This window comes from Furipterus horrens, unplaced genomic scaffold, assembly GCF_987537825.1.
Source record: "Furipterus horrens unplaced genomic scaffold, mFurHor1.1.pri manual_scaffold_4, whole genome shotgun sequence".
Taxonomy (NCBI): Eukaryota; Metazoa; Chordata; class Mammalia; order Chiroptera; family Furipteridae; genus Furipterus; species Furipterus horrens.
In genome coordinates this window covers 39739038-39765104 of record NW_028327174.1, presented here as the reverse complement: position 1 = coordinate 39765104, position 26067 = coordinate 39739038, and the positions used below count along the sequence as shown (strand labels likewise).

The 26067-nt window shown below is 39.4% G+C and overlaps 2 protein-coding genes across 5 annotated transcripts in view; one reads left to right on the top strand and one right to left on the bottom strand.

Annotated features, from left to right (window-relative positions):
• AMN1 (antagonist of mitotic exit network 1 homolog) overlaps positions 1–14162 on the top strand; it is a 58164-nt gene extending 44002 nt beyond the window's left edge. For all 3 annotated transcript variants that reach the window (XM_090272989.1, XM_090272990.1, XM_090272991.1), the window contains exon 7: positions 13739–14162. In XM_090272989.1, the coding sequence (XP_090129115.1) occupies positions 13739–13812 (74 nt within the window). In that variant the 3' untranslated portion in view covers positions 13813–14162. The remainder of the gene's footprint in view (positions 1–13738) is intronic.
• Positions 14163–17406: 3244 nt separating this feature from the next.
• Positions 17407–25297, bottom strand: ETFBKMT (electron transfer flavoprotein subunit beta lysine methyltransferase). Of its 2 annotated transcripts, none has more exons than XM_090272987.1 (4): positions 25145–25297; positions 22795–23280; positions 19662–19792; positions 17407–18818 (listed from the first exon to the last, which is right to left on the bottom strand). In XM_090272987.1, exons 2-4 carry the CDS (start codon positions 23118–23120, stop codon positions 18475–18477), a joined length of 801 nt encoding a protein of 266 aa, XP_090129113.1. In that variant the 5' UTR covers positions 23121–23280; positions 25145–25297; the 3' UTR covers positions 17407–18474. The 2 variants fall into 2 exon arrangements, with proteins under 2 accessions (XP_090129113.1, XP_090129114.1); XM_090272988.1 differs by having other exon boundaries at positions 22795–23233.
• Between the last annotated feature and the right edge of the window lie 770 nt (positions 25298–26067).

The window sequence follows — 26067 nt, the reverse complement described above, 5'->3', positions numbered from 1 at the left end:
GTCACTGTTATTTTTTGGACTGCCAATCTAAACCAAGCCTGTAATGGACTATATTTGGTTATTAGTGACATCTGTAACAAAGACTAAATCTTATTTTAGACAAAATAGTTCTCAAAAAACTAAAGCCAAAAGGAACATTAGAACCTGTTAACAGTTGTTACCTCTGGGGAAAGTTGTGGAGGGACAAGAGTAGGAAAAATTCTTCACTATATATACCCTTTTCTGCCCTTTGAATTTTGCATCATGTGGATGATATTACCTATTGAAAATTAATAATACTTTTAAGAAAATAATTTAGAACCAAAAACACTCCTAGGACTGACTTAGTACAGGGGAATGAATGGTACATGTGTACACTACTCTGGAGTTGTGAAAAGCAAAAAAAGGCTCTTTGGTCATCAAGGCAGAAAATTATATTCTAATAAGTAGGCTATTATTAGAAGGTGGAGGAGACCACAATATGTGAAGTGTAATAACAGCGGCCTTTTATAATAGATCTTTTCAAAATACCAATTTAAAGTGTGTACATGTGCCCACTGAGCTATGTGTACATTTCATCAATACATTGAACAAGTGGGTGGTACTCATAAAGTGACCCTATTTTTCTCACACCATTTTACAGATTTGCTCTAAAGGGACTAATTTTTCCCAAAGCCAATGAAATATCAGACATGTACCAGTGACTGATCTTAGCATTCTCAGATAATTAAAAATCTTGTCATTTGATATTCCTGAAAACCTCTCATTTCAGTAATTAAAATGTCTTAAGGCCTATGTAGTACTACTCCAAACAAGTTCAAGTTAAAGCTTTCTGCTATAGGTTTGCTGTAGGTAGATAGGCTGCAGCGGGTGAGGGGACATGGTTAGCGTCTCTGTTTTATCATCTCCTGCTTCTCTTCCTTCCCCAGCTTGCCCACCTTAGTTTCTGACCCCACCACTATCAGTACATGGTGGGACTGGGGTGAGCAGGAGGGAAGATAAGGGAAAGAAAAAGCCTTACTTGGCCGCTACTTCTGTGATCTAGTGTCAGCACTCTGGGCTCTGTGGCTGAGCTGATCCCGATCCGTGCTCTCCCAAAAGTGGGGCACTTTTTGGTTCTTCAGGGCCCACTTCCTACCACTCCCCTCATCGCTGCACATATCTTCCTGTCTACAGGTTTCTTGATTCAAGCACATGTGTATCTTTTGGCTAGTGGCTAGTGTTTTCTTTCTCTGCCCCCAGGCATCTGGCAACACACTTTCAATCTCGTTTAGTTGAGGTTTCCTAACCTATCCGGGCTGCTTTTGACTGGGGCCCAAGACAGACCACCCCAAAATATCCCACAATAGCATACTGATTCCTTTAGAGTTACTTGATAAACAGCCAGGACCAAAAGGGCACCTTGGCCACCCTCTCTTTTCTCCTTGAGTGCAGGAAATAAATCTCCTCTGTGAAAGGTGCCCTCCTGCTCCAGGAGAGCTGAGAGAGACAATCTTATCACAAGAGCGAAGAGCCCAGAGCCAGAGAGCTTATATAAACACCTTACTAATTTACTACTTCAGCCTGAACTTTGTTTAGGTTCCTCACTAATGAATACCCAAATCTTGCTTAGATTCCTTCCTAATGAGCGCTAACATTTTTTTGTCCTGACAGTTCTCTACAAATTCATTGTGTTGTCTGAAAAGTATAAAATGGTGCTTGACTTAGCCATTTCTTTGAGCCTCATTTTATGATCTGAGTATCATATTGCGATTCTCCAGTGAGCACATATTAAATTGGTTTTTCTCCTGTTAATCTACTCTTGTGTCACTTATATTATTTTATTACTAGTTCAGCCATAAAAACTATAAAAGTTTACAGGGAGAATTCTCCCCCCTCCCTGACACTGTCATGAGCAAGATATAAGGCAACCTCATACCAGCCCAGATCTGTACATGGGAAGCACATACTTTAGACAACAATAAGAGTGCAGGTATTTCCCAACTTCAGTCCTCTCTTTAGCTTCATGGACTTCTGCCATAGCTTTTTGTCCTTCAGTTTCTTAGGTGTGGGTCTGATACTAGTGTACTCTGTCTCCAAAGCTCCGGGGGCATATTAGTGGACAGCGTCCCCCACAGACTCCACCTGATCTCCGGAGAGCCTCTTCTCGCTAAACTGGAGGGGAAACGCAAGCATCTTCAGACCTCTGTTTTAGAACTCAAATAATAGCTTTCTTCAAAGAAATCCTTTCTTCAATTTTCAACTCTCTATCCTTCCTCACTTTAACAATTTTATATCTTTGAATGGATGAGACACCATGAACTCCAAAATCAGTTTTCAGACAAGCATTTGCAAGTCATGTGTAGGTAGTCTGGGTATCTCATTTGGAGTGAGTAGCTGGTAGCTCTAGTCCTGAAACATTAGCTGAAATAGTTCTATTTTAATGTTCTATTATATTTGTCACAGGACAACTGGGCTGCACAATATGTTATAAAATCAACTTTTGCTAATTTTACCATGATTATCTTTCTGGTTACCATTTGGAAATAATTAAATTGGCATTTTCCCTCTACTTTCAATAGAAGTCAAATCATCAAAAATGTGTACAGTCAACCAAGAAAACTTATCCTTAGGCAAACTGCTTAAAGCAATGATCAAAGGCCTCAATGGGCAATGAATTCTTTAGAAGGTACACTTAAAATGTATTTGAGTACAACAAGCACAATACTAAAATTCTTAAATGTGCCTACATTAATATATAAATGATTGACAAATACCAGTTTTAATCTGATTTTTAAACCAGGAGTCTTTTGAGATAAATTACGCAAGTATTGAGATCACTGGTAACCAGTTGGTGATCCCAAAAGAAATACCTAGCTAGTGTAATTCCAGACGTTAGGGAAGCTTAATCCCAATAAATTGTTCCCTATTCACATGATTCCAAATATCGAATTTACCAACTCAACTTTAAGATCCTAAAGACAGGGATTATACCATGTAATTCTTTTTTTTTTTTTAATTTTAATAATATCTTTATCCAGCTCTCTCCGAAATATTATCAACTGAACATGTAATCAATATAAAAATTATTAATTATATTTCACCTTTGTATGTGGAATCTTCTAAATCTAGCATGTATATTTCAACTTAGAGTATTTTTTGATTCAATGCTAAATTTGCACCAGAAATATTTAATCTGTATTTATATTTCAAACAATTGTTAGTTGAAAAAGTAGATTCACATGCCCAAGTTACTCCAAACATTCTTAAAACTTTTTCAATAACGGAGTCAAGTTTCAAAAGTCATTTTTTATTTCCTTTTTAAAATTGTTCTATTACAGTTGTCCCAATTTTCCCCCATTGCTCTCCCTCCACCCATACACCCCATCCCCACTCCCACAGCCAATCCCCACCCCGTTGTCCATGTCCATGGGTCATTTATACATGTTCCTTGACTAGACCGTTCCCCTTCTTTCCCCCCCATAATTCTTTTCTTACCATTTTTATCATCCATATCTAGCACAGTGTTACACATATACCCACTAAAAATATATAATTCTAGATTACAAAAGTAAAATTAATTTTATTCTTCTATATAATATAGCTCGTACTTTATTGAGACATTAAAATGGAATGTTCCAGCTGAGGCAACAAAATACAGTAAGTATAACATTCAAAAGTGAGAGAAATGCCAATTTCAAAAGAAATATCTGAGACCTGTTTCACAACCCTAAAAACCCATCATCCACAAAAAGGATTTAAAGGGCTGAAATGATGATTATTAAGAAAGAATTTGCCCTGACTGGTGTAGCTCAGTGCGTTGGGCATCATCCCACAAACTGAAAGGTTGCTGGTTTGATTCCCAGTCAGGGCACATGCGTGGGTTGTGGCCAGGTTCCTGGTTGGGGCATGCAAGAAGCAACCAATCGATTGGTGTTTCTCTTGCACAACATCAGTGTTTTTCTCCCTCTCTTTCTCCCTCCCTTCCCCTCTCACTAAAAATAAATAAATAAAATCTTTTAAAGAAAGAATTTTGGTGAGGACTTCTGTGGAGAGAGCTGCTGTTTGACCTTTCCACTGGAGCTCAATAGGAGCTTCAGCAGGCCTATTGGGGCCTGATAGGCGCCTCTGCATAGGCCTGCTGCTGACAGGAAGGGCTGCTGCTGCATTGAAACCAGCCTGCACTCCCAGAATCTGAGGGCGCATAAGTGCTGCTCACAGGCCAGATGTGGGAGTGGTGGGATGGAGAGCCATCCTAGGGGGATGGGTGCACAGGGGAAACTGGACATTTTCCAACTCAAAATGTGGTTGGATATTTTATAGTAGAGACGATTAGAAAGTCATAGTATTACCAAAATGTTCGTCCAGAGCAAGGGAAGAATGATCCCTCAGTGAACGGACACAAAGGAAGACAAAAATAGAGTTGACATTAACATCATACCTTAAGAGTCATGCTTGTTCTACATACGGGTTCAAACACCATTATCCAAAATGCCATGATACATTTAGAAATATTGTTAATCACAAATAAAATGATAATTATAATTATAAAAATAAGAATACCAGAAAAAAATCAGAAAAGTCATTCCTATGCCTATGGTCAATCAAAGATTACTTCTCTTTCTACAGAAAAAGAAAAGACATTTCAATATTCTGATTTGTTCAGAGGTCATAACACCTGAAAACATAACACAGTACAACAACCTAACCTGATTCCTAATACTAAGAGACTTACCTAGCCCTTTCCTACTTCAAGGGATTCGGATTTGCCAATGAAAGGGCTTGTTTAAATTGCTTATTTTAACAGACCTGGGATTTACAGCTTTATGGGCATGGCATGCTGGTGGATTCACACAGACTTTTCTAGCCATGTAACTACCAGAATATATAAAAATAGAGAGCCCCAGAACAAACCAGCTTCCTCCGAGAGCAGTGGTTCACACATATTGCTGAACAGTTGTATTCATCTGAAAGCAATGTCTCATGGTTTATTCTTTGTAAGAAATAATGTTCTGATGATGTTGACTCATGTGCATGTTAAAAGCATGTTTTTCTCCTTCCCTCTAGCATTGTTTTTATCTTCTCTCTTAAAGGTATGTGCTAGAAATGTAGTTCAGGAAGACTCTTAGATTTTGCATCCACACTTTGTTTCAGCACACAGTCTATTAGTTTTTCTTTGTAGTCTTATATTGGTGATGAGATCAAACGAGTTACAGTTCTTAACAATTGAGTTAATACTTTATGGCAGCATTTTTCAAGTGGTTCTCAAGACTCATTTACACTCTTAAATATTGAGAATCCTGAAGAGTTTTTGTTTATGTGGGTTATGTGATTAAATTAAAAATTAAAGCTGAGACATTTTTAATTCATTAATTCATTTTAAAAAAATAATAACCCTATTACATGGAAAAGAGAGGAGTATTTTAATTCAGATCATCACTTTTCAGACCACTGTGGGTACTGTTTTTTGATATTACCCCAACCCAGCAAGTAGTAATTTCCTAAAGGTGTTGCAGTGTGGAAGTTGAAAATATATCAATGAAATTTTCATACACTTACACTACAATTCATTGGTCTGTCTTGCATTTTGAACATATCTTTTACCCATATATGAATCTGTAACATCATGCTTAGGCAGTTTGGGAAATATTGCTTCTCTGAGTTTTATGGATATTTCAAATGTCAACACATTTTTAAAAAACCCTAAGCCCCTTCTGGAACTTGGGGCTCTCCAACCCAGAGACTCCTCTTGCTGCTCAGCAACGTCTTGTCACATAAGCCCCCTCCTCAGACCTATGGGAGTTCCCTTACCCTACTACCCTACTCTCGTTTTGAGTAGTGTCCTTCCTCTATCCCACTCCCCTGACCCATCCACCTTTGTAGGGTCTCCTATTGTGAGGCACTTCTTTGCATGCAAACCTATCAAATCAGGGCCCGAATAAAGCTTGTTGTATTGTACTGCCACCTTGTGGTCATATCTTTTTCCTTGCTCTGCCCCCAAATTCCTTGAATTCACTAACTACAGATTTCATGGTATGGTGTTCTAGAAGACACCAGAGTTATAACATAAAACAAGAAATGTATATATGTCAAAAAAATACCACTATAATAAATGCTAATTTGTCAAAGACTCTGAAAATACTATAGCTAACAAACTTAAATTTATCCAAAAATTTCTCAAAAAAATTTTAGCACAGAATACAATGTATATTATTTTTCTGATCCCTGATTTCACAGAACAAGAAACTGAGACACTGAAATGTTATTTGCCCATTGTGACAGTTTTTAATAATAGTACCAAGACTAAAACTAAAATCTCAAGCTGTAGTGAAATGAATATGCTATCCCTAGTTTCCTGCCATCTCTCCAAACATTGAATAACTTATCTTTTAGGGACCTCGACTTTCCCTTATGTATAATTTTCAATAATATGGTTGGGGAATCTGATAAAAATGCAAAAGTTCATACACAATTGTTTTTTATTAATAAAGTTTCTTAAAGAAAAAAAGCTGAAGCTTTTCAATTAACCAGATCATCTCTCCTCTCCCCCCTTTGCCATCAGCACTGCTACCATCATTGAATAAAAATAAAGTGGGCTAACATATTCATGTTATATTTAATTTTTAATTTTTTTCTCCAAAGAAGACAAATGCTTTTTTGTGGCCTGAAAAATGAAAGCTCTCTCCTCTTTCATGACACCTCATATAACATGTCCCCCATCCCTTAGATTTATTCTTAAGTATTTTATTTTTCTGATAATATTTTTAATGTTCCCTCTTGTTTATGTATTCATGTGATTGCTCGTATATGACTATATAATATGATTGATAGTCTATTAAAAGAACATGTATGTGCATATATTTGTACAATTCTAGTATTATGTTATCGTCAATTCGCAGTGCCCATGTAGTTACCCATCTCAGAGCCCCTGAATTAACAGGTTTATTCTCTATACTATATGTCTAAATATTTATGAAATTTGTTGACCTTACAGTCAGACTATAAACAGAACTCCACATTATAAATTAGGTCTTGAAACTGTTGGAAGCATTGATTTTATTTCTGCAGAAGAGACAAAAAACTAAGCTGCTATTTTAAAATATTATACATCATAGACAGGAATCAGGAAAATAATTTTTAAACTTATTAAGATTTTAATTAATTATTTCTGTAAGGATTATCACAAGTTCAACTCACACACTTTTGTTAATCTCCCGCAGTGTACGTGCACTTCCACTTCTCATAACTACCTGAACATGTTGCAGTTTTCACAAGCATGAAGGTTTAGTTTTAGAAGGGCAATAAAGCCATTAGACAGTATCAGAGTCCTTATGTTTACACTGACAGGAAAAAAAAAACAACAGGAAACCTGCTCCTTTGAATTGACTGGAATTTTAGCTGTATCTGAGGGTTTGTTTCAGCCTGGTTACTTTACAAGCAAGTTTTTTACATAGATTTCTAGATGATAACATTGTCAAGATTTACCACAAAGAGCCAAAACAACAGTATTTTATGACCCAAGTAGTTTGCTTCAGTTACCCTGTAATTAAGCTGATTCCTTACTTAAAGGACAACCCCTTATCTTTAATTTCATGTTTTCCATTTTCTAAATCCTGTATTATTCTGTTACCTCTTCCTTATGTATTCATTCATTACTAATCCAGCACAACAGGTCTTCTTTATGAAGCATTAGAACTCTGATCATTGTAAAAATGTATCCAGTCTCACTTTTTTCACTGTCATCTATAAAAATGTCTAAATTACATTTTCCTTGATCATTTGAAAAAATTCGTTTGTTAATTTATATTTCCCATGGTTTCTTTCTCTTTATGCTCCAAAAGCCCCTATCATGGATCTCTTTCCAAAAGTGCCTCCATCTATGTTAGTCATAGATTTTTACAGATGGTGAAAGGTTCCTTAGAAGTCATGAAAACAACTCCCTTGTTTTAAAGAGAAGGGAACAGAAATACAATGAACTTAAGTGGCTGGCACCAGATCTTAGAAATAGTTGATAGTAGAACTGGAAGTTAAAACCTAAATCACCTGCTCCACAATCTCTAATTCTTTCCCCAACAGAGCAATTTCCTAAACCCTACAGTTTTCTCTATAAGCTCACATAGAATATTTCTACTCTAGTAATGTAATACTGCCATCTAAGTACAAAATTTTTTTAAATTTTTATTTTTATTTTAGAGAGAGGGGAAGGGAGGGGGAAAGAGAGGAAGAGAAACATCAATGTGAGAGAGAAACATCAATTGGTTGCATCTTGTACACACCTTGATCAGGGACTGAACTCGCAACTCAGGCATGTGCCCTGACTGGGAATCAAACTGGTGATCTTTCGCTTTGTGGGTTGGGCACCCAACCAACTGAGCAATACTGGTCAGGGGAAATTTTTAAATTGCATAAAAATATATCATATGCTTACTTTTGGGGGGAAAGTATCTTCCTATTTATGTTCAACAATAAATTCCTACAAAAGAGTGACATAGAGTCAGAAAACAAATAGTTATTTATAGTGTTTGATAACATATTCCTAACTAGTAAAAATGCCACAGTAATCCTAGAAACACTAAAATGAAATTCTTTTCCAATTTTCAAAACTGTATTGGTTCTTCAGGGTCGTTTGAATTCCCATATAAATATTAAGATCATCTTGTCAATGTCTTTTTTTAAAAGGGGATTTTGGTAGAGATTGCATTGAATCTGTAAATTTGGGGGGTATCGCCGTCTTAATATTAAGTCTTCTGATCTATGCATATGGATGTCTTTCCATTTATTTAGATCTTCTTTAATTTCTTTCAACAATAATTTATGGTTTTCAGAGTATAAGTTTTTCACTTGTCAAATTTATTCTCAAGCATTTTTTCTTTGTCATGATACTATAGATGAAATTTTCTTAATTTAATTTTTGGATTATTCATTGCTTGTGGATAGAAACATTTGATTTTTTAATTACATTTTGTTGTTTATGCTATTACAGTTGTCCCAGTTTTTCCCCCTTTGCCCCACCTCTACCCAGTCCCTCCCTCACTCCTCAGGCATATACAAGTCATGCATATACGTCCTTTGGCTACTCTGTTCCCTGTGCTGTACTGTACATCCGCATGGCTATTCGGAAACTACCAATTTGTACTTCTTAATCCCTTCACTTTTTTCACCCATCCCCCAACCCTCTTCCTATCTGGCAACCATCAAAACATTCTCTGTATCTATGATTCTACTTCCGTTCTGCCTGTTTGTTTATTTTGCTTTAGAATCAATTGTTGATAGATATGTATTTATTGCCATTTTATTGTTCTTAAAAAAGACCCTTTAACATTTCATATGATACTGGTTTGATGGTAATAAACTCCTCTGGCTTTTTTTTTTTTGTCTGGAAAGCTCTTTACCTGCCCTTCGATTTTAAATGATAGCTTTGCTGGGTAGAGTAATCTTGGTTGTAGATCCTCGCTTTTCAGGACTTTGAACATTTCTTGCCAATCCCTTCTAGCCTGCAAAGTTTCTTTTGAGAAATCATCTGACAATCCTATGGGGGCTCCCTTGTAGGTAGCTAACCGCTTTTCTCTTGCAGTTCTTAAGATTCTTTGTCTAACCTTTGGCATTTTAATTATGATGTGTCTTCATGTGGGCCTCTTTGGCTTCATCTTGTTTGGGATCCTCTGAATTTCCTGGAATTGTATGTCTATTTCCTTTACTATATTAGCCAAGTTTTCTGTCATTATTTTTTCAAACAGGTTTTCTTTCTTGCTCTCTTTCTTCTCCTGGCACCACTATGATGCGAATGTTAGAACACTTGAAGTTGTCCCAGAGTCTCCTTACACTCTCCTCAGTTTTTTAGATTCTTTTTCCTTCTTGCTGTTCTGATTGGTTGTTTTTGCTTCCTTATATTCCAAATCACTGATTTGATTCTCTGCTTCATCCACTCTACTGTTAATTCACTGTAAATTGTACTTTATTTCAATTAGTATATCCTTCATTTCTGGTTGAATTTTTTTTTTTTATGCTGTAGAGGTCCTCACTAAGTTCCTTGAGCATCCTTATAACCAGTGTTTTGAACTCTGCTTCTGATACATTGCTTATCTCCATTTTGTTTCATTCTTTTTATGTAGTTTGATCCGTTCTTCCATCTGGGCCATGTTTTCTTGTCTCCTCATTTTGGCAGCCTCACTGTGTTTGTTTCTACATATCAGGTAGAGCTGCTACATCTCCCAGGCTTGCTAGTATGGCCCAATGCAGTAGGTGTCCTGTAGGGTCCAGTGGCACAGCCTCTTCTTATTTCTCAAGCTGGGTACCCAAGGTGTGCCACCATGTGGGCTCTGTACACCCTCCTGTTGTAGTTGAGCCTTGATTGCTGTTGGCAGATCCAAGGTCAGCCACCAACTGTATTCTGTACAGGGTCACACATTATAAGCTACAAAGCAGTCTGCAGATGGCAGCCAATTGTGCTGGGCTTGGAGGTGCCCAGGTGAAGCCAAGCTGTGAACTGAGACTGCCTGCTGCTAGTGCTGGGCCTGGGGCAACTTAGTGAGGGGTACGGGGTTCACTGAAGCCAGTTGCTGCTTGTTTGAGAGAATTTAGGAAAATCTGAAGCATGGGCCAAAGCAAGCCATTTGTATGGACAAGCCACAGGAAACAGCTTAGGTAGGCTCAATATTTGGGTGAGGCAGAGCCTCAGAAAATTGCCAGGGTGCAGAAAACAGCATGAGCCAGGGTGATGGAGTCTCAGATATGGCGTCTGCCTGTCATCTCTGTAGCTCTGTGCAGTGAGGGCTCACAAAAGGAACAATGGCCTCTGTCAGCACTTCTGTCTGGGAGAAAGCTGCCCCCACAGTTCTTACCCTGATGCTGGAAAATTTGGTTCCTCCCTGTACATTTCTGATGCCTTTCAACCTTCTGCCCCTGTGCTGGAGCTTAGAGGGAGTGAGTGTGAGTAAGTCTGTGCATGGACCCTTTGAGAGAAACTGCCTGAGACTCTAGCAGTTTCTGTCTTCCATAGCCTCAATCCCTGCTTGTTTTTACAGCCAGAAGTTCTGGAGACTTCTCATCCTGCTTCTGGAACCCTGGGCTGCAGAACTTAGTGTGGGGCTGGGACCCCTCACTCCTGATATATCCCTCCCGATTTTTCTCTGCCACACATGGGTATGGGACCAGCCCATTCCACATCTCTGCCCTCCTACCACTCTCAGTGTGGTTTCTTGCTTAATTCTGAAGTTGTAGGATTCCATTCAGCTGCCATCTTGACTGGAAGTACATTGATTTTTGTATATTGATCTTCTGCCCTGCACCTTTGCTGAACTTGTTTCTTATTTCTAATTTTTTAGAGGATTCGTTAGCACATTTTATACACACTATTATATAATCTATAAATATAGTTTTACTTCTTCCTTTTCAACATGAATGCCTTTGATTTCTTTTTCTTCCCTAATTTCCTTGGCTGGAACCTCCAGTCCAATGCTGAATAGAAGTGGCAAGAGCAGACATCCTTCTCTTGTTCCTCTTGTTAGAGGGAAGACATTTAGTGTTTCACCATTAAGTATGATATTAGCTGTGGGTTTTTCATAGATGCTCTTTATGAGGTCGAAGAAGTTCCCTTCTATTCCTAGTTAGTTGAATGGTTTTATCATGAATATTGGTTTTTGTCAAATGCTTTTTCTGTGAGTACTGAGATAATTATGTGGGTTTTGTCCTTTATTCTGTTGATATGCTATATGTCACAGGCAGAATAATGTCCCTACCCAGAGATGTCCATGTTCTAATGCCCAGAACCTGTGTGTATGTTATGCTAGATAAGATGGAACTTAAAAGTTGTTTATCAGTTGACCTTAAAATAGGGAAATTATCCCTGATTATTCAGGTGGGCCCAATATAAGCATAAGAATCCTTAAAAGTACAGGAGGGGGGCAGAGGAGGGAGAATCATAGAAATGAGAGCATGAGGCGGATTCTGTCCAGTGCTGTTCACTTTGAATATGGAAGGATGCAAGGAACGTGGTGGCCTCTAGAAGCTGGGAGAGTCAAGGAGGAGGATTCTCCCCTAGAGCCTCCAAAAGAAATGCTGGCCTGATAAAACCTGATTTTAGTCCAGTGAGACACATTCTGGGATTCTGACCTCCAAAACTCTACAATAATGCATTCGTATTATTTTAAGCCATTAAGGTTGTGGTAATTTATTATAATAGCAATAGGAAACTAATACAGTGTACAGTATTCCCTCACTTAGCGTGGGTATTACATTCTAGACACCCCTGTGATAGGTGAAAATCCACAAAGTAGGAACCTTACATTTATTTTAGTATTTATATACATTTTAAGGCTTTATAAACCCTTCCCACACACTTATAAACCGTTCCCAGTCCCTTATTAACCTTTCCCACTCCCTTATTAACCTTTTCCACACTTTTGTAAACACTACTTATGTTCTTAAACATATTCTACACTCTTAAACCTACATAACTTTAACAACATACGTATACAGTACCACAAAATCCCGCAATATAGCGAAAAATCCGTGATAAATAATTAAATATTATGTTTTTAAAAATCCCATGATACAGTGAGGCTACAATAAATGAACCACGATATAGAGAGGGACTACTGTATTATAGTAATTGATTTTCAGATGTTAAATCAGTCGTGCATTCCTGAGAGGAGTCCCAGTTGATCATGGCATATAATCCTTTTTCTATGTTGCTAAATTTGGTTTGCTAGTGTTCTGTTGAAAAATTTTGAGTACATATTCATAAGAAATACTGGTCTGTGGTTGTGTGTGTGTGTGTGTGTGTGTGTGTGTGTGTTATCTTTGTCTGGCTTTGGTGTTAGGATAATACTGGCCTCATGGAATGAGTTGGGAAGTGTTATTTCCTCTACTATTAGTATAGCCACTCTAGCTTTGTTATAGTTTCTGTTTGCACGATACTTCTGTCCATCCTTTTACTTCAACCCATTAGCAACCTGTCTTTAATCTAGATTTCCTATATAACAAGTTTCAAGCTGTTCTGTTTTAGTAACTGCTCCCTCCCCTAACCTTTTTGGACATGTTGCAGCTTGCTAAGGAGCTTTACCAGACCTGTTGGCTTTCTTTAGTCCTGCTCACTTCTTTGCAAATAGATGTTTCATTAAACCCTGTTCAAACACCTCACTTGAGCGTGTCATCTATTTCCTGACAGGAGCCTAAGAAAAGCTATATACAGGTTAATGAGGAAATTACTCCATTACTCTTTGGTGAAATTACAGAGAAAACAATATATGCCTGTTTGTTAAAAGTATTACAATGGCCCTGACTGGTGTGGCTCCATGGGTTGGGAGTCGTTCTGCCTGTTAGGGCACATGCTTGGGTTGCGGGCCGTCCCCAGTTGGGGCCGTGTAAGAGGCAACCAATTGATCAATGTTTCTCTCACACATCGATGTTTCTCTCTCTTTTCTCCTCCCTTCTCCTCTCTCTAAAAATAAATAAGTTTTAAAAAATAAAAGTATTACTATAATATGTGCGGTGCAGCTGATAGCAAGGGTTACTATTAATTAAATGTATTTTTAGTTGTATACTATGCTTTTTAAATGGTCTTTTACTGTTTATGCTATTACGGTTGTCCCTGCTTTTTGTCCCTTTGCCCACCAGCCCCTTTCTCCTCTCTCAGGAGTTGTACACTATCATCTCATTTAATCTTTTGAATAACCCTATGAGATATAATAGTTATCATCATCCCCTCTTTATGTATGAGAACACATGAAGGATCTCTGATTACTGTCAATTAATGTATTGTCACTGTTTTCTTTTGCAGATCATTCACGAGAGGTTTTGGAGCAATTAGGAGGCCCAAGCAAATTAAAGCAAGTGACGTGGACTGTTTATTGATGCTTATCAAAGCTATGCTCTCCACACTGTCAGGAAATGATGGTCTTGGAGATAGACTTTCCAACATGTAATATGGTTTGTGATTTACCAGACTCTTAAATGTTTCAGTAGTGCTATTATTTTGTGTGTGTTTGATGAGTCATTGTTTTTGAATAGTAACCGTAGCATGCCTTCTGATGGATTTGGGGTGGTGGGGGTGAGGGCACTGTGTTTGCTTCTTAAATAACAAAGTTTGTAAACTACCTGTTTTCTCTGGAGATTTCCTTTTCCTACCTAGATACTTGAGTTTTTGTAAAAGAAATGTACCAATATGTATAAATTCTTAAGTAAAGGTATTTCTAAAAGCATAATTACCTTTCTAGCTATTTTCTGGCCCTGCCTTTCTGGTATATTTAAATGCTCATTGGCCAAAAGCAAAGCTGAACATAGGCCTGTAAGTTCTTTACAGAATTTAACATTTCAACGAAACAAAGAAACACAGTATTTAATGTCACAATCCATGACAGCATACACCTTAGCCATTCAGCATATGCAATGCTACTGAGGCCCTTATCTAGTCATAATTTCACTTATTTTTATGGCTACTTTTTCTGAAGAGTTCCCAGACCCAACTCCAACTTGTGATAGGGGGCATAGAATCAGATTCTCTTCTATTCTGGAGATAGTAACAGTTTCCTCAGGTTAAGGGTTGGGTCCTACAAGACTGCCCCCTCCTTTTCCTCTCCCCCCACACGTAACTTCAGAGGCCTGTTACAAGTCCAGGTTGTTGCCTGTGCTTCTGACCAACTGGCTACAAGTTGGAGGTTCCAAGGACCCCTTTCTTGGGTTCAGTTAATTTCCTAGAAGGACTCACAGAACTCAGGAAAACCTGTTTACTCACTAGATTACCAATCTGTTACAAAGAATATTAAAGGATAAGAATCAACAGCCTGATGAAGAGATACATAGGGAGAGGTCAAAAACAAAGAAACCTACTGTCCTCATGGAGTTTGGGAGCAGCAGCAGGTTGGAAGGCTTCTGGAAGCTCTCCGAACCCCTCCTTGTGGTTTTTATTTTTATTTTTATTTTTATTTTTAATCCTCGCATGAGGATATGTTTATCGATTTTAGAAAGAGAAAGGGAGAGAGAGAAATATCAATGTAAGAGAGAAACATCGGTCAGTTGCCTCCTGTAAGCACCCCGACCAGGGATCGAACCTGCAACCTAGCTATGTGCCCCGATGAGGGATCAAACCCACAACCTTTTGGTGTATGGGACGATGCTTCCAGCAACTGAGCCACCCAGTGAGGGCCTTGTGGTTTTTTATGGAGGCATCATTACTAGGCAAGATTAGTTTATTCATTGGTTATTGGTGATTGATTCAACCTCTAGCTGCTCTCACCTGCCCAGAAAACAGGGGTGGGACTGAAAGCTCCAATCCTCTATTCATGGTTGGTTCATGGCAACCAGCCCCCATCCTTAGGTGCTTTGCAAGTCACATTCATCAACATAAACCTAGTTGTGGTGAAAAGGGCTTGTTATGAATAACAAGACACCTTGTCGTCTTTATGGCTCTGTTTTCAGAAACTGAGGATAAGAGACCAAATTTATAATAAAAGATGCGTCACTGACCTTATTGCTGAGGAAATTCCAAAGGTTTGGGGAACATGAGCCAGGAACTGGATGAAGACCAAATATGTCTGAGAAATATATTTTGGACATCTGAATAACCAAATATATCTATACTTATATTTATAAATCGTGCTATCACATTTCCCAAATAGTGCTCTCCATCTATGAACTTTCTCCCTCAAAAAGTGCATTCAGGAGTGTGTAAGAATGAGTAAATACAAACTATCATTATAGAGGTTGTATACTGAAGTAAATAGCACAGTTCTTACTTTTCAAATGAAATGTTATCACTCTTCTGAGAGAGATACTCTGAGTCCCTCGAGTGGATGAAGAAACTACTCAGACACTCACCATCTGAGGAAGGAAGGGAGGGGGTTGTCTCTGAGAAAAATCACCCTCATTTCTTTATCAGACAGGGTTTTTATCTACTTTCTACATGGGAAATGCATACGGAAAAACATGCAGCCCCTCACCAAATGGTTGGGAGTAATAACAAAGGGAAAGGCAGATTAATACAGGGTTGAGGCGCCCAGGTATTTTACACAAGTTCAAAAACATTTCCTCTTACTTAATTGTTCTATTTTTCACATCCTACTGACAAGAATTTGGGGCTGTTTAGAGAAAAACAGAGCAGGTTCCCTTTTCCTTAAAAGCCACTTTGTATTTCTATTCTATTTTTAAAGTCTCCCTGAGGGTGGGCTTCAGAGCAGGCCTGGAAGACCATCTGCCAGCTAAGGGCCCAGCGCGGGGGTGGGGGGTGGGGGGATGTCTCCGCACAGCGGTCAAAGTTTTTTTTAAACCAAGCCTGTCTGCTTCCCACATCTCCCCATGCCTGTCTGTCCCCCACACTCTTCTATAATCAAGAAATTCTTTGAAGCAGATTATGCTTAAACTACCTTCAAATTCAGCATATTCCTTGTGCCGTGAACCTCGGTGGTACTTTCTTAAAGACTTACTATTTTAACTCTGATATAGTAAAAAACAAGGAAGAGTATGGCATGGTAAATTTCTTACACATGTTTAGAAGGAGAATTTGTGGGAGACCGGTCTGTATGGTATTGGAAACTGTGACCGCTGCTTTGAGCCGAGAACAGCATATGGGCCCACAAGCCTTAAAGACAGCTGGTTAGCATGCCCCAGTTGCCACAGTACTGTTCCCACTCTCCAGAGGGTCTTAGGAAAAAAGATAAGAATGCAATGTGCTCTTTGACACTAGTAAAGTCTGTTCTGCCTGCCCTACTTTGTATAACTCCAAATATTTATCAACAGAATGTTTAACTCTGAGAGTGTAGTCTAAACTTTTGCAATGTACTCTGGCCCTGAAAGTCTGAACCGCTTATTACTACATATTGATTCATATTTGTCCTTGCTAATGATAGTTAGGAGGGGGGCTGCCTCCTCAAGTTATGCATTTCTGCATGTAGCCAACCTAATAAAAACCCTGACCCAGAGAAGGTCCGGCAGTGTTCTCCACTGAGAGGCACTCCCCTTCTCTCTCCTCAGACATTGAGCCTCTGAGTCAGTCATTTCATCCGTGTCAGGGATCTGCGGGACAGGTACCCCGCAAGGATTTACATGTTCAGCTCTATTTTCGTCCTTACTGTTAATTACTTTATAAATGTGATATGTTTATAGTGTGGAGATAGATATAGATATATAGATATAGATACATAGATATATAATAGCAATACCAGGCTACATTTTATACTTAACTTGTAACATATACAGTGGTGGTGTTTCCAGCAGTTTTAAATTAGAGAATTCAAAATACAGAACATATAATTAGTATAAAATTACAAGACCCAAAGGTAAAAACTAGGTCTGCCTCCCACCCCAATCCACCAGCTATCTGGTATCCTCTCAGAAGGCAACCACTATTACCAATTTCTTATTTATCTTTCCAGGAATATTCTATGCATACTGCAAGCAAATATGTATTTTATACACACACACACAGACTCAAAAAGTGTCTGGAGGCGCTGCTAGGAAAAAATGACAAAGATTTATTCAAGGGTCTTAGTCTGCAAACTGGAAACACAGCTAGGCAAAAACCCAGAAGTATTCTGAAGAAAAGTTAGAAGTTCTTATAGTAAAAGTCACGTCTTTGAGAATAATGAGTCCTGCATTCTTAGCTGTAGGATTGGTTCAGGGTGGTTATCAGCCAGATGTAAGATGTCTGCATGATGGATGCCAGGGAGTCTGGAAGATGGGCACCAGGAGGCACACCCTGAGTCCTTTAGGGCGTAGTCAGAGGATTATTTGAAGGTAAATAAATGTCTGGGCATTGACATGGGACTGGAAAGTTCAAACGTGTAAGTTCCCAGGCTAGTTAAGACAAGAAAAAGAATCATTTCCTTATGCCTCAACATTCATAATGTTAATAATTTAGCAGCTTGGTTCAAGTGACTCCATTTTGTATTTTCCCTATCTTCATTCTTTTCCTCAATATATACGTACATCTTTTTTACACAGTGGTACACTATACACATGCTTCTTCACATTGTTTCTCATTTACGTCATAGAGTTTTTTATTGATATATATAACCCTGAAAACCTGAGACATGTAGTGGTGGCATAACCAGTTTCTAAGAGGCTTAAGGTGTCAGTACAGAGTAGGTAGGAAATTCTAACATCTTTATTTTTATCCATAGCTGTCAAATTAAGGCCCTCCTAGGTATTAAATATTCTATTCTTCTATATTTTGCATTTTCTTTAATTCAATAACACATCATATAGTTGTCCTCAGCTATAGAAACAGACTCTGCTACAATATCTAATTCTCTCCACAACTTCTACTACATGTTGCTACCATTGGTTATTGCCTTCTATAATATTTTCCTATAGTAGTAAAACTAGAAAAAAATTACAGATATAGATTTTTATATATGGCATAATGCAGAGTTAGTTACATGATAAAAGCTGACAAAACTTTAGGCCTTCATATTTTGGAAACATTTGCCATTTAATAGGAATTGCATTCTTCAAACTGGAGAGTCTTTTAGGGTTAAACCCAAACATAGCTACATCCAAATTTGGAAGCATTTTGACAACTCAAGGCTGGAATTCCCATACTGTGCTTGTAGTCAGTCCATTGTTTTCCTGCCTAGTAGGTTCTGGAAGTGAATATTCTACCACTTTGTCCAGTTGATGCTGAATGCTGTGTCCTCTGAACTGGGGTCGGCCAGGGTCACCAATCAATACTTGGGTTCTGTGGGTCCAAAAGCAGTCCTTCAGCCATCGATGAAGACTGTCTGCAAGGTCTTCATCATAAAACATATCTCCAAGCACAATAAGGTCCCACTTATCTTGTTCCAAATCCAAAATGTTTTGGGTTAAAATGGGGAAAGGATTCAGTTGGTTCAATTCACAATTGAGTGTGATAGCCATTCCTGCGACTTTAAAAAAGCACATAATGAATTGGTGTGTGTGTGTGTGTGTATATATATATATATATATATATATATATAAGGCTGTTTTAATTCCCTATTGATTAATTTAAGTATCAATAATTTAGAAAATCTCCTAACAATGTTTCTTCCTTTTTTTGCTGAAAGATGTTTTTAGTTAAGGAAGCCTAAAGCTTATGCCAATGTAAGCTACTTACTGAGATTTTCAAATATATGAATGGATATCCCAAGTGCAAAACAAACAATACAATATACCTGGAAATGTTGGCGTTTTAAGGGACATTTGCTGATCTCAATAACCACAAGGTTTCGTTTGTTATGAGAGAGGGAAATAAGCCTTGCGCTTGAGCAAGGTGGTAAGTTAAAACTGAGCCCCCTGTATAAGGATCTTCAAGAAGTAGACCCTCAGCAAAAGGGAGGACTAGAAGGAAATCAGGTAGAATTAAAACTTACCTTTCTCAGCTTGGCTTCTAATAGAACAAAACTGCCCTCAAAAAGACACAGACCCATCCTCACTTGTATCTGGGGTCAAATAAATACAGCTATTTTTATTTTAATAAATTCCTAGCCCAGAAAGTTAACAGTAAGTGTTCTCAGATTGCTGTCACTTTGAGATATCGGACACACAAACCCAAATCCTCTTGGGGAAAAATGCAGTCAACTTATGCCTCACAGAATTCCCACAGATAATGTCCCACTGACTATAAGTTCACAATATCATATCATAAAATGCACATGGGTATAAGCTACCATATTGCGGGATCTGTAGATATTTATTCTGGGAGGAGAAAAAGGATGAGCTTTACATGTTCTTAAATATGAAATCCTTACTAGGGTCTATGTCGTTGGCCAAGATCCTGGATGCCCCCCTCATCTGGGCAGCAATAGCTGTAGCTCCACATCCACTCCCAAGATCTAACACAGACTTTCCTCTGACAACATCAGGATTATCCAAAAGATACCTACATTAGAAAGAAAGGGGAAAACATCTAAGAGATGAGAGAGACTCAGTAAGAGCTGTCCAAAAATTAATTTATTTGGGTTCAGTGGACAAAGAAATAGTGAAACTTAGCAGAAGAATGTGGTCCAGCCTTGGCAAGTCTGGCCTCACTAGAGCGAGAGAGAATATTGATCTCAAGAGCTGGTCAGAGGTGGCAGGCAGAGGACCTAGTCATCTTGATTTCACTTCAGCAGGTGTGAAGAGCAGTCCCACACAACTGACTAATCAGGCTCTTCAAGTCAACTGTTTAAAAATATTGAGCACTTACAGTGATCCAGAAACTATAATACCAAGAACCAAAATACAGACTGATGAAATACTACTATAATCAGGACTCAGTACACAGACTCAGTACACTAGATCCAAAATCCACCATCGCCCTTTTTATTTAAGCCTCACCTGAGGACGTATATTTATTGATTTTAGAGAGATAAGAAGGGAAAGAAAGGGGGAGAAACATTGATATGATAGAGAAACATCGATCAGCTGCCTCCCACATGCGCCTGGGATTGAATCCATAATCTAGGTATGTCTCCTGACTGGAGATGGAACCCACAACCTTTTTGGTGTACAGGACGATGCTCCATCCAACTGCCCACCAAGCCAGGGCCCACCATCTCCTTTTGATTGTTCACTGGAGTGGTTTTACCTACAGCTTGAATTGTCTTATAATGACTTCTCTCGTAACGTACCATCAATGTCCAGTTCAACCAAAGAATTTGGACCACAGCTAAGTAGTTACCAAGCAAGTGAAGATGAGTGGGGAAGCACTGAAATAATGAATTTCAACTGACACTTTATTGTAGTATTGGAATAATAAAGAATAGCAGGGACTATAGCAAAGTAGTGGAATATATGCCATGTCTAAAGGGACAGCTACTACCCATCTTCAGCTAATTGTTGCCACACAGAAATCCCATGTTATCAGAGATAATTCTTATTTTTCAAATCAATGAATATTTTTGTTAGCAACTGATTTTTAGAAGTTTTCAAGTAGGGTGAGATACTGGAGCTGGTGTACTGAACTAAATATGCAGATTAGGGCCTGCTAAAGGAGGGGGCACAAACCACCCCCAAGGGGACAGCAGGTAGCTAGCTCCCTCTGCATGCAAGCTTCCACTTTAGGAAGGTGAAAACCACAGGCTCATTTTGATTGAAGGCAGTTTCAATACACCCACAAAGGAAACAGAATCACAAGATTTGTTAGTTCCAGACCCCAGAGCAAGGAGGCACAATGAGCTGGGCGAAGGGCCATCCTCTGTCACAGGTGACATGGGGCAGAAGTCACTAAATTTTCAAGGGCCTAGCTCTAAGGGGTTATTTTAAAAGGTACCCTGGGAAAGGCAAAGCAGGAACTTAGAGCAGGCATCCTAAACTCAGGTCCTTATAAAAATGCCCAGACCTGGCGTTTAAGCAGGGTTATCACACTGTAAAATGCCTAGGCAGCCTTTTTTTTTTTCTCATCAAAGTAAGTAACAGCCAAACAACATACATCTGTGGGTCACTAGTTGTATTCCCTGATACAGTCTCTTAAGAAATTTGACCGTATATTTGGAGTTGATAAATAATAACTTTAATAGAAAAGAGTTACAATGTCAGTACTTTTTATTATTTCTAAAGATTTTACTTATTTTTAGAGAAAGGAAGGGAAGGACAAAGAGGGAGAGAAACATCAATATTGAGAGACACATCGATTGGTTGCCTCTCACGTGCCCCTGGCTGGAGACCTGACCAGAAACCCAGGTATGTGCCCTGACTTGGAATCGAACAAGCAACCCTTTGGTTCGTAGGCTGGCGCTCAATCCACACATCAGCCAGGGCTAATGTCAGTACTTTTTAAATATGATGTGAGCAGTAAAGCTTGAAAATTTGACAATGCAACAGTCAGAAAACTGATATTGTTTGATACCACCTGAAAAACTTCCCAGTCCTCCATATTCTCCGAAAAGTTCTATGTTTGCATTTATTTTGCATATAAAACTATACACAGCCCTGGCCAGTGTGGCTCAGTTGCTTGGAGCATGTCCTGTACACCAAAATGTTGCAGGTTCGATCCCCGGTAGGGGTACATATGGGATGCAACCAACCGACGTTTCTCTCTCTTTCTCTCTCTCAAATCAATAAATTTATTTAAACTACATACAGCATTAATTTTGTTCAGCCATACCATTCCTGTGACAGAGAAGTCCTTATCCTTTTTATTTTCTCAGCTCTGTAACCTCAAGGCATAAACAGAAGAAATCATTTACCAACCCAAGAGCAAAGGCTAGACTGAAAGCTGAGAGTCCTTGCCTTTGCTTCAGGGGCAGTGTTTTAATAAAAGCATAGTGTGACTGAGTGAGGAGATGTCCTGAAGGAGACATTTGCAGTGTGAGAAGCTGGAAGGAGGGGCCTTAAAATTGCAGATTCCAGTCGTGAGCTCACCTGAGATGTCAGAAACCCCTAGAGAAGAGGCTCCCCTTGAGCCCGTTCACTTACTCCCATCTCCTGTCCTTTGGGAAACTGAGAAGAAGCAATGATGGAAGGGGTGTGAGGCTCAAGGAGCAGCACTTACAGGATTCAGCTAGGAGAGCTGAAGGGCTGGGGCTTTAGGTTCCATCTGGGAGCTCTGCACTGGCCACACATTACAAACCATGACCCTGAGAACAGCGTAACATCTGCCATGTGTATAGCTATCTCTGGCCTTGACAGCTGCCCCTAGGATTTCTGTTGGGGAAAGATCTGTATTGGGGGAAATACCTTAATAAGCTTGGAGTAGAAGGTAAAACTATGTAACAAAGCAAACCAAAAAGAAAAAAAGAAAGAAAAAGGAAAAGAAATGTTTAAACTGCTCTAAATTAAAATAAGAGGAACGCCGGGTTTCTGTTTCTTTGTGAGGGGCAGGGAGTCTGCAGAGTTGGAAGGGGCTGCCAAGAGAAAGGATGGTAGCAACCTTAAAGGCTCCCATCTCAGTTAGGGCAGTACCTGGACAGGGCTTGCCCTCCTGGCCAGTAGATCGCCCAGTAAGGATCGCTGTGGGGCCACAGGTCAGCTCTTTCCCACCAGAACCTGCATCTGGGCGTCAAAAGCCGTAACCGGATTTCGGGGGTGAGGCTGCCACGGCTGGTAACTTCAGTGTTCTCCTCCAGGAACGCTTTCATCTCAGGGTGCAAAGTGCTCCCAGCACCTCTCCAGGGGCAATGGCCCCAGGGAGACAAGGAAAGCCCACCGCTTCTCCTGGTCTTCAGGAAGACACCACAGTGGTTCCCTGGAAACAGTGCACATGCTCTCCAGCCTGGGCTCAAAGCCATCAGTCCTCCTCCGAAACACAGGTTCTGTCACTGCTGTTGGTAAGAGCTGCTCTTTATGGGCGAAGTATAAGGATCTGCCTGCCAACTGGATCTCACCCGGAATCTCTTAATCTCTAAAAACGGAAACAAAGCTGAAAATTCCAAGGCTCACTTCCAAATCCTGTTACATAGTAAGAGAATATTACAGTGTAAATTCTGCAGCAGATGATCCACAAGTACAAGTAATTTGAGAAGAAAGCATTGGTGCATCAATTTAGGAAAATCCAACCTTTTCAAAGCATGCCTTCTCACAACAGAATCCTTTTAATAGTTTCAAACAAGAAATATACAAGCATTTGATTTTGAGAGAAATCTTCAGAAACAGTGCTTGTTACATAAAATAGGGTATACTTTTAAAGTTCTTTTGTACATTTAATCATTTACCTTTAAGCAGGAGCAGTGCTTGGCAACTATGAACAAAATAAAAGCCTAGGAAGCTTAGATCCTAGTGCTGGGATAGAGCGATTAACAGGCAAACACAATTCTTGCCTTTGTGAAGTCTAGTCAAGAGTTGTAGAGGCTCATAAACCATAATTTTCTGTAGGCAAAGGTATACAGATTACACTGACCACCCTCCATTTCAATAATGATTGTCATAGCATAAAACATCTACGTAAACAAGATTCCGATTTTTCCCTTAAAAAAAAAAAAAAACTGTGGATTTCATTGTAATAAAGGAATATCAACTCCCAAATCTCTTTCTATAAATATATGTGATGATTCATCTTTACCAAGCCTGGGCTGAAAAGACTTGTTCCAAAAGAAAAACACCTTGAAAAGAAAAAGGAGGCATGAGAAATAGCAGTTTAAACACAAATTATACACACAGTTGTTTGGAAACTGGTCTGTCTGCCTAAATGTCTTAAACTGCCTTATATTCACCTAAGTATTTAAAACAGTGGTTCTCAACCTGTGGGTCGCGACCCCTTTGGGGGGTCGAACGACCATTTCACAGGGGCCTCCTAAGACCATAAGAAAACACATATAGAATTACATATTGTTTTTGTGATTAATCACTATGCTTTAATTATGTTCAATTTGTAACAATGAAAATACATCCTGCATATTAGATATTTACATCACTATTCATTACAGTAGCAAAATTACAGTTATGAAGTAGCAACAAAAGTAATTTTATGGTTCGGGGTCACCACAACATGAGGAACTGTATTTAAGGGTTGCGGCATTAGGAAGGTTGAGAACCACTGATTTAGAGTAAGGGCCCACAACTCAAACGCCTACTAGGAGCCAGACTGGTAATAAATGAGTGACACATGCTGATTGTAGGACAACAGGCAAAGTGAAGGCTGTTTCTAAACAGTGGCCCCAAGAAAGCAGCAAAAGCTGCCAGGCAGGAAGCCTTGCCAGATCTTCTAATTTCTCAAAACGATCCAGATACTTATGCATGAGCTCCCACTTTCAAATGAAGGCTGTCCTCTGCAAACCCAAGGTCCCTGGTTCAATTCCCGGTCAGGGCACATGCGTGGTTGCAGGCGCCGCCCCGGTCAAGACAGGAGAGAAAACCCATCAATGTTTCTCTCACATCATGTTTCTCTCCCTTTCTCCCTTCCTTCCCCTCTCTCTTAAAAAAAAAACAAACAAACAAAACCCGGGCAGGACAAAATGCCTGTCAGGCAACCAGTCTTAGAATTCAAGACAGACTTCAGTGCTTGTTAGTTATCTCCTATTTCTGCCCTGGGAATATGCTGGAGTCTCTTAAGGGCCTGACATCCCACTGGACTAATTGTTAGATAATTTTGGTTTTGGAAACCATGTCATTTAGATGGCCGTCTTCCTCTCCCACCCAGCACAAATCGGTTATGGAAATGTGATTATGTGGAGGACACTTGGTATAGGTATTAACTGATCAGGAAATAAGGCGGGTTAAAGTGGGTAAATTCCAAAACTGTTTGTGACCATGAAGTTCCCTCCAAGGTCAGGAATCGATCTTAAAGGGTCAGGTACAGTCTTCCTTTTCGCCTTACCTGGCTTTGCTAACACCGCCCTGGGAAGCTAGGGCACAGGGCACGTCTGCCACTCGCCCTTGCACGTCTTTTCGCGCATTTATTTTTATTTTGTACAGCTGTGCGCGGGGCTGGTACGGAGAGGAATCGGGCAGCCGCGGGACCCGCGGGCGGTACGCTCCGCCCTCCTTCCCAGCAGCGCTTTCCCTAGCCTTTCCTAGGCTCTCTTAAAGGGGCAGGAGGGGCGAAAGCAGAGGGCTCCCTGACTTCGCTTTTAAGGGGACGTCGAGTTCTGATTTCTAAACTATTCATTATGAAGCTATTTTTGACACTTGGTGCCAATCACATTTCTAAGTCCTGGGCATAGAGTGGTTTGCAACACAGGGTATGCACTCTTTATGATGCTTACATTGAACTGCAATTAAATCATAATGTCAGCCTCCCTTTTATAATTAATGTTAATAAATGTACGATCTAAACCTATTTGCAATGTAAATCAGTCAAGTTCTGGACCAAGATGTCCATCTTCGAACGGGACTCAGATATCGCACTGGCTCCTCAACTCATATATTCCGAAATTAACTCACCATCTCACCTGACAACAGTTAAAACCTGCTCTACATGTGCCAAAGGAAAAAAAATTGTCCCAAACCAAGAACTAGGCACATGTTTTTGCTTCTAACATGGTAGTTTGGCAGCCGCCTGTTCAGAATTAAAGCTTGTGGCTTGGGTTCTCTGCTTCTGCCTTCTTTAGAGATGGTGTTTCTGCTTTCTCTGTAAACTGGAACCCGGTAAAGCGGGGATCAAACTGTTATTCCTATGGACTGCGCAAGATGCATCCTCATCATCGGCTTCTTAGGTGAATATGGCATATTTATTTCTGATCGGCTACACACCTGGCATTTTATAGTATTCTGTTCTCCATCTCCTCTATAAATACTAGT

Excerpts from the sequence above, each read along its gene's own strand:
- ETFBKMT (XM_090272987.1), bottom strand. The coding sequence starts at position 23,120 with ATGGCTTTGAGCCCAGGCTGGAGAGCATGTGCACTGTTTCCAGGGAAC. Across the intron at positions 19,793-22,794 it reads GGAGGGCAAGCCCTGTCCAG|GTATCTTTTGGATAATCCTG; the intron begins GTACTGCCCTAA and ends TTTCTAATGTAG. Across the intron at positions 18,819-19,661 it reads GGCCAACGACATAGACCCTA|TCGCAGGAATGGCTATCACA; the intron begins GTAAGGATTTCA and ends GCTTTTTTAAAG.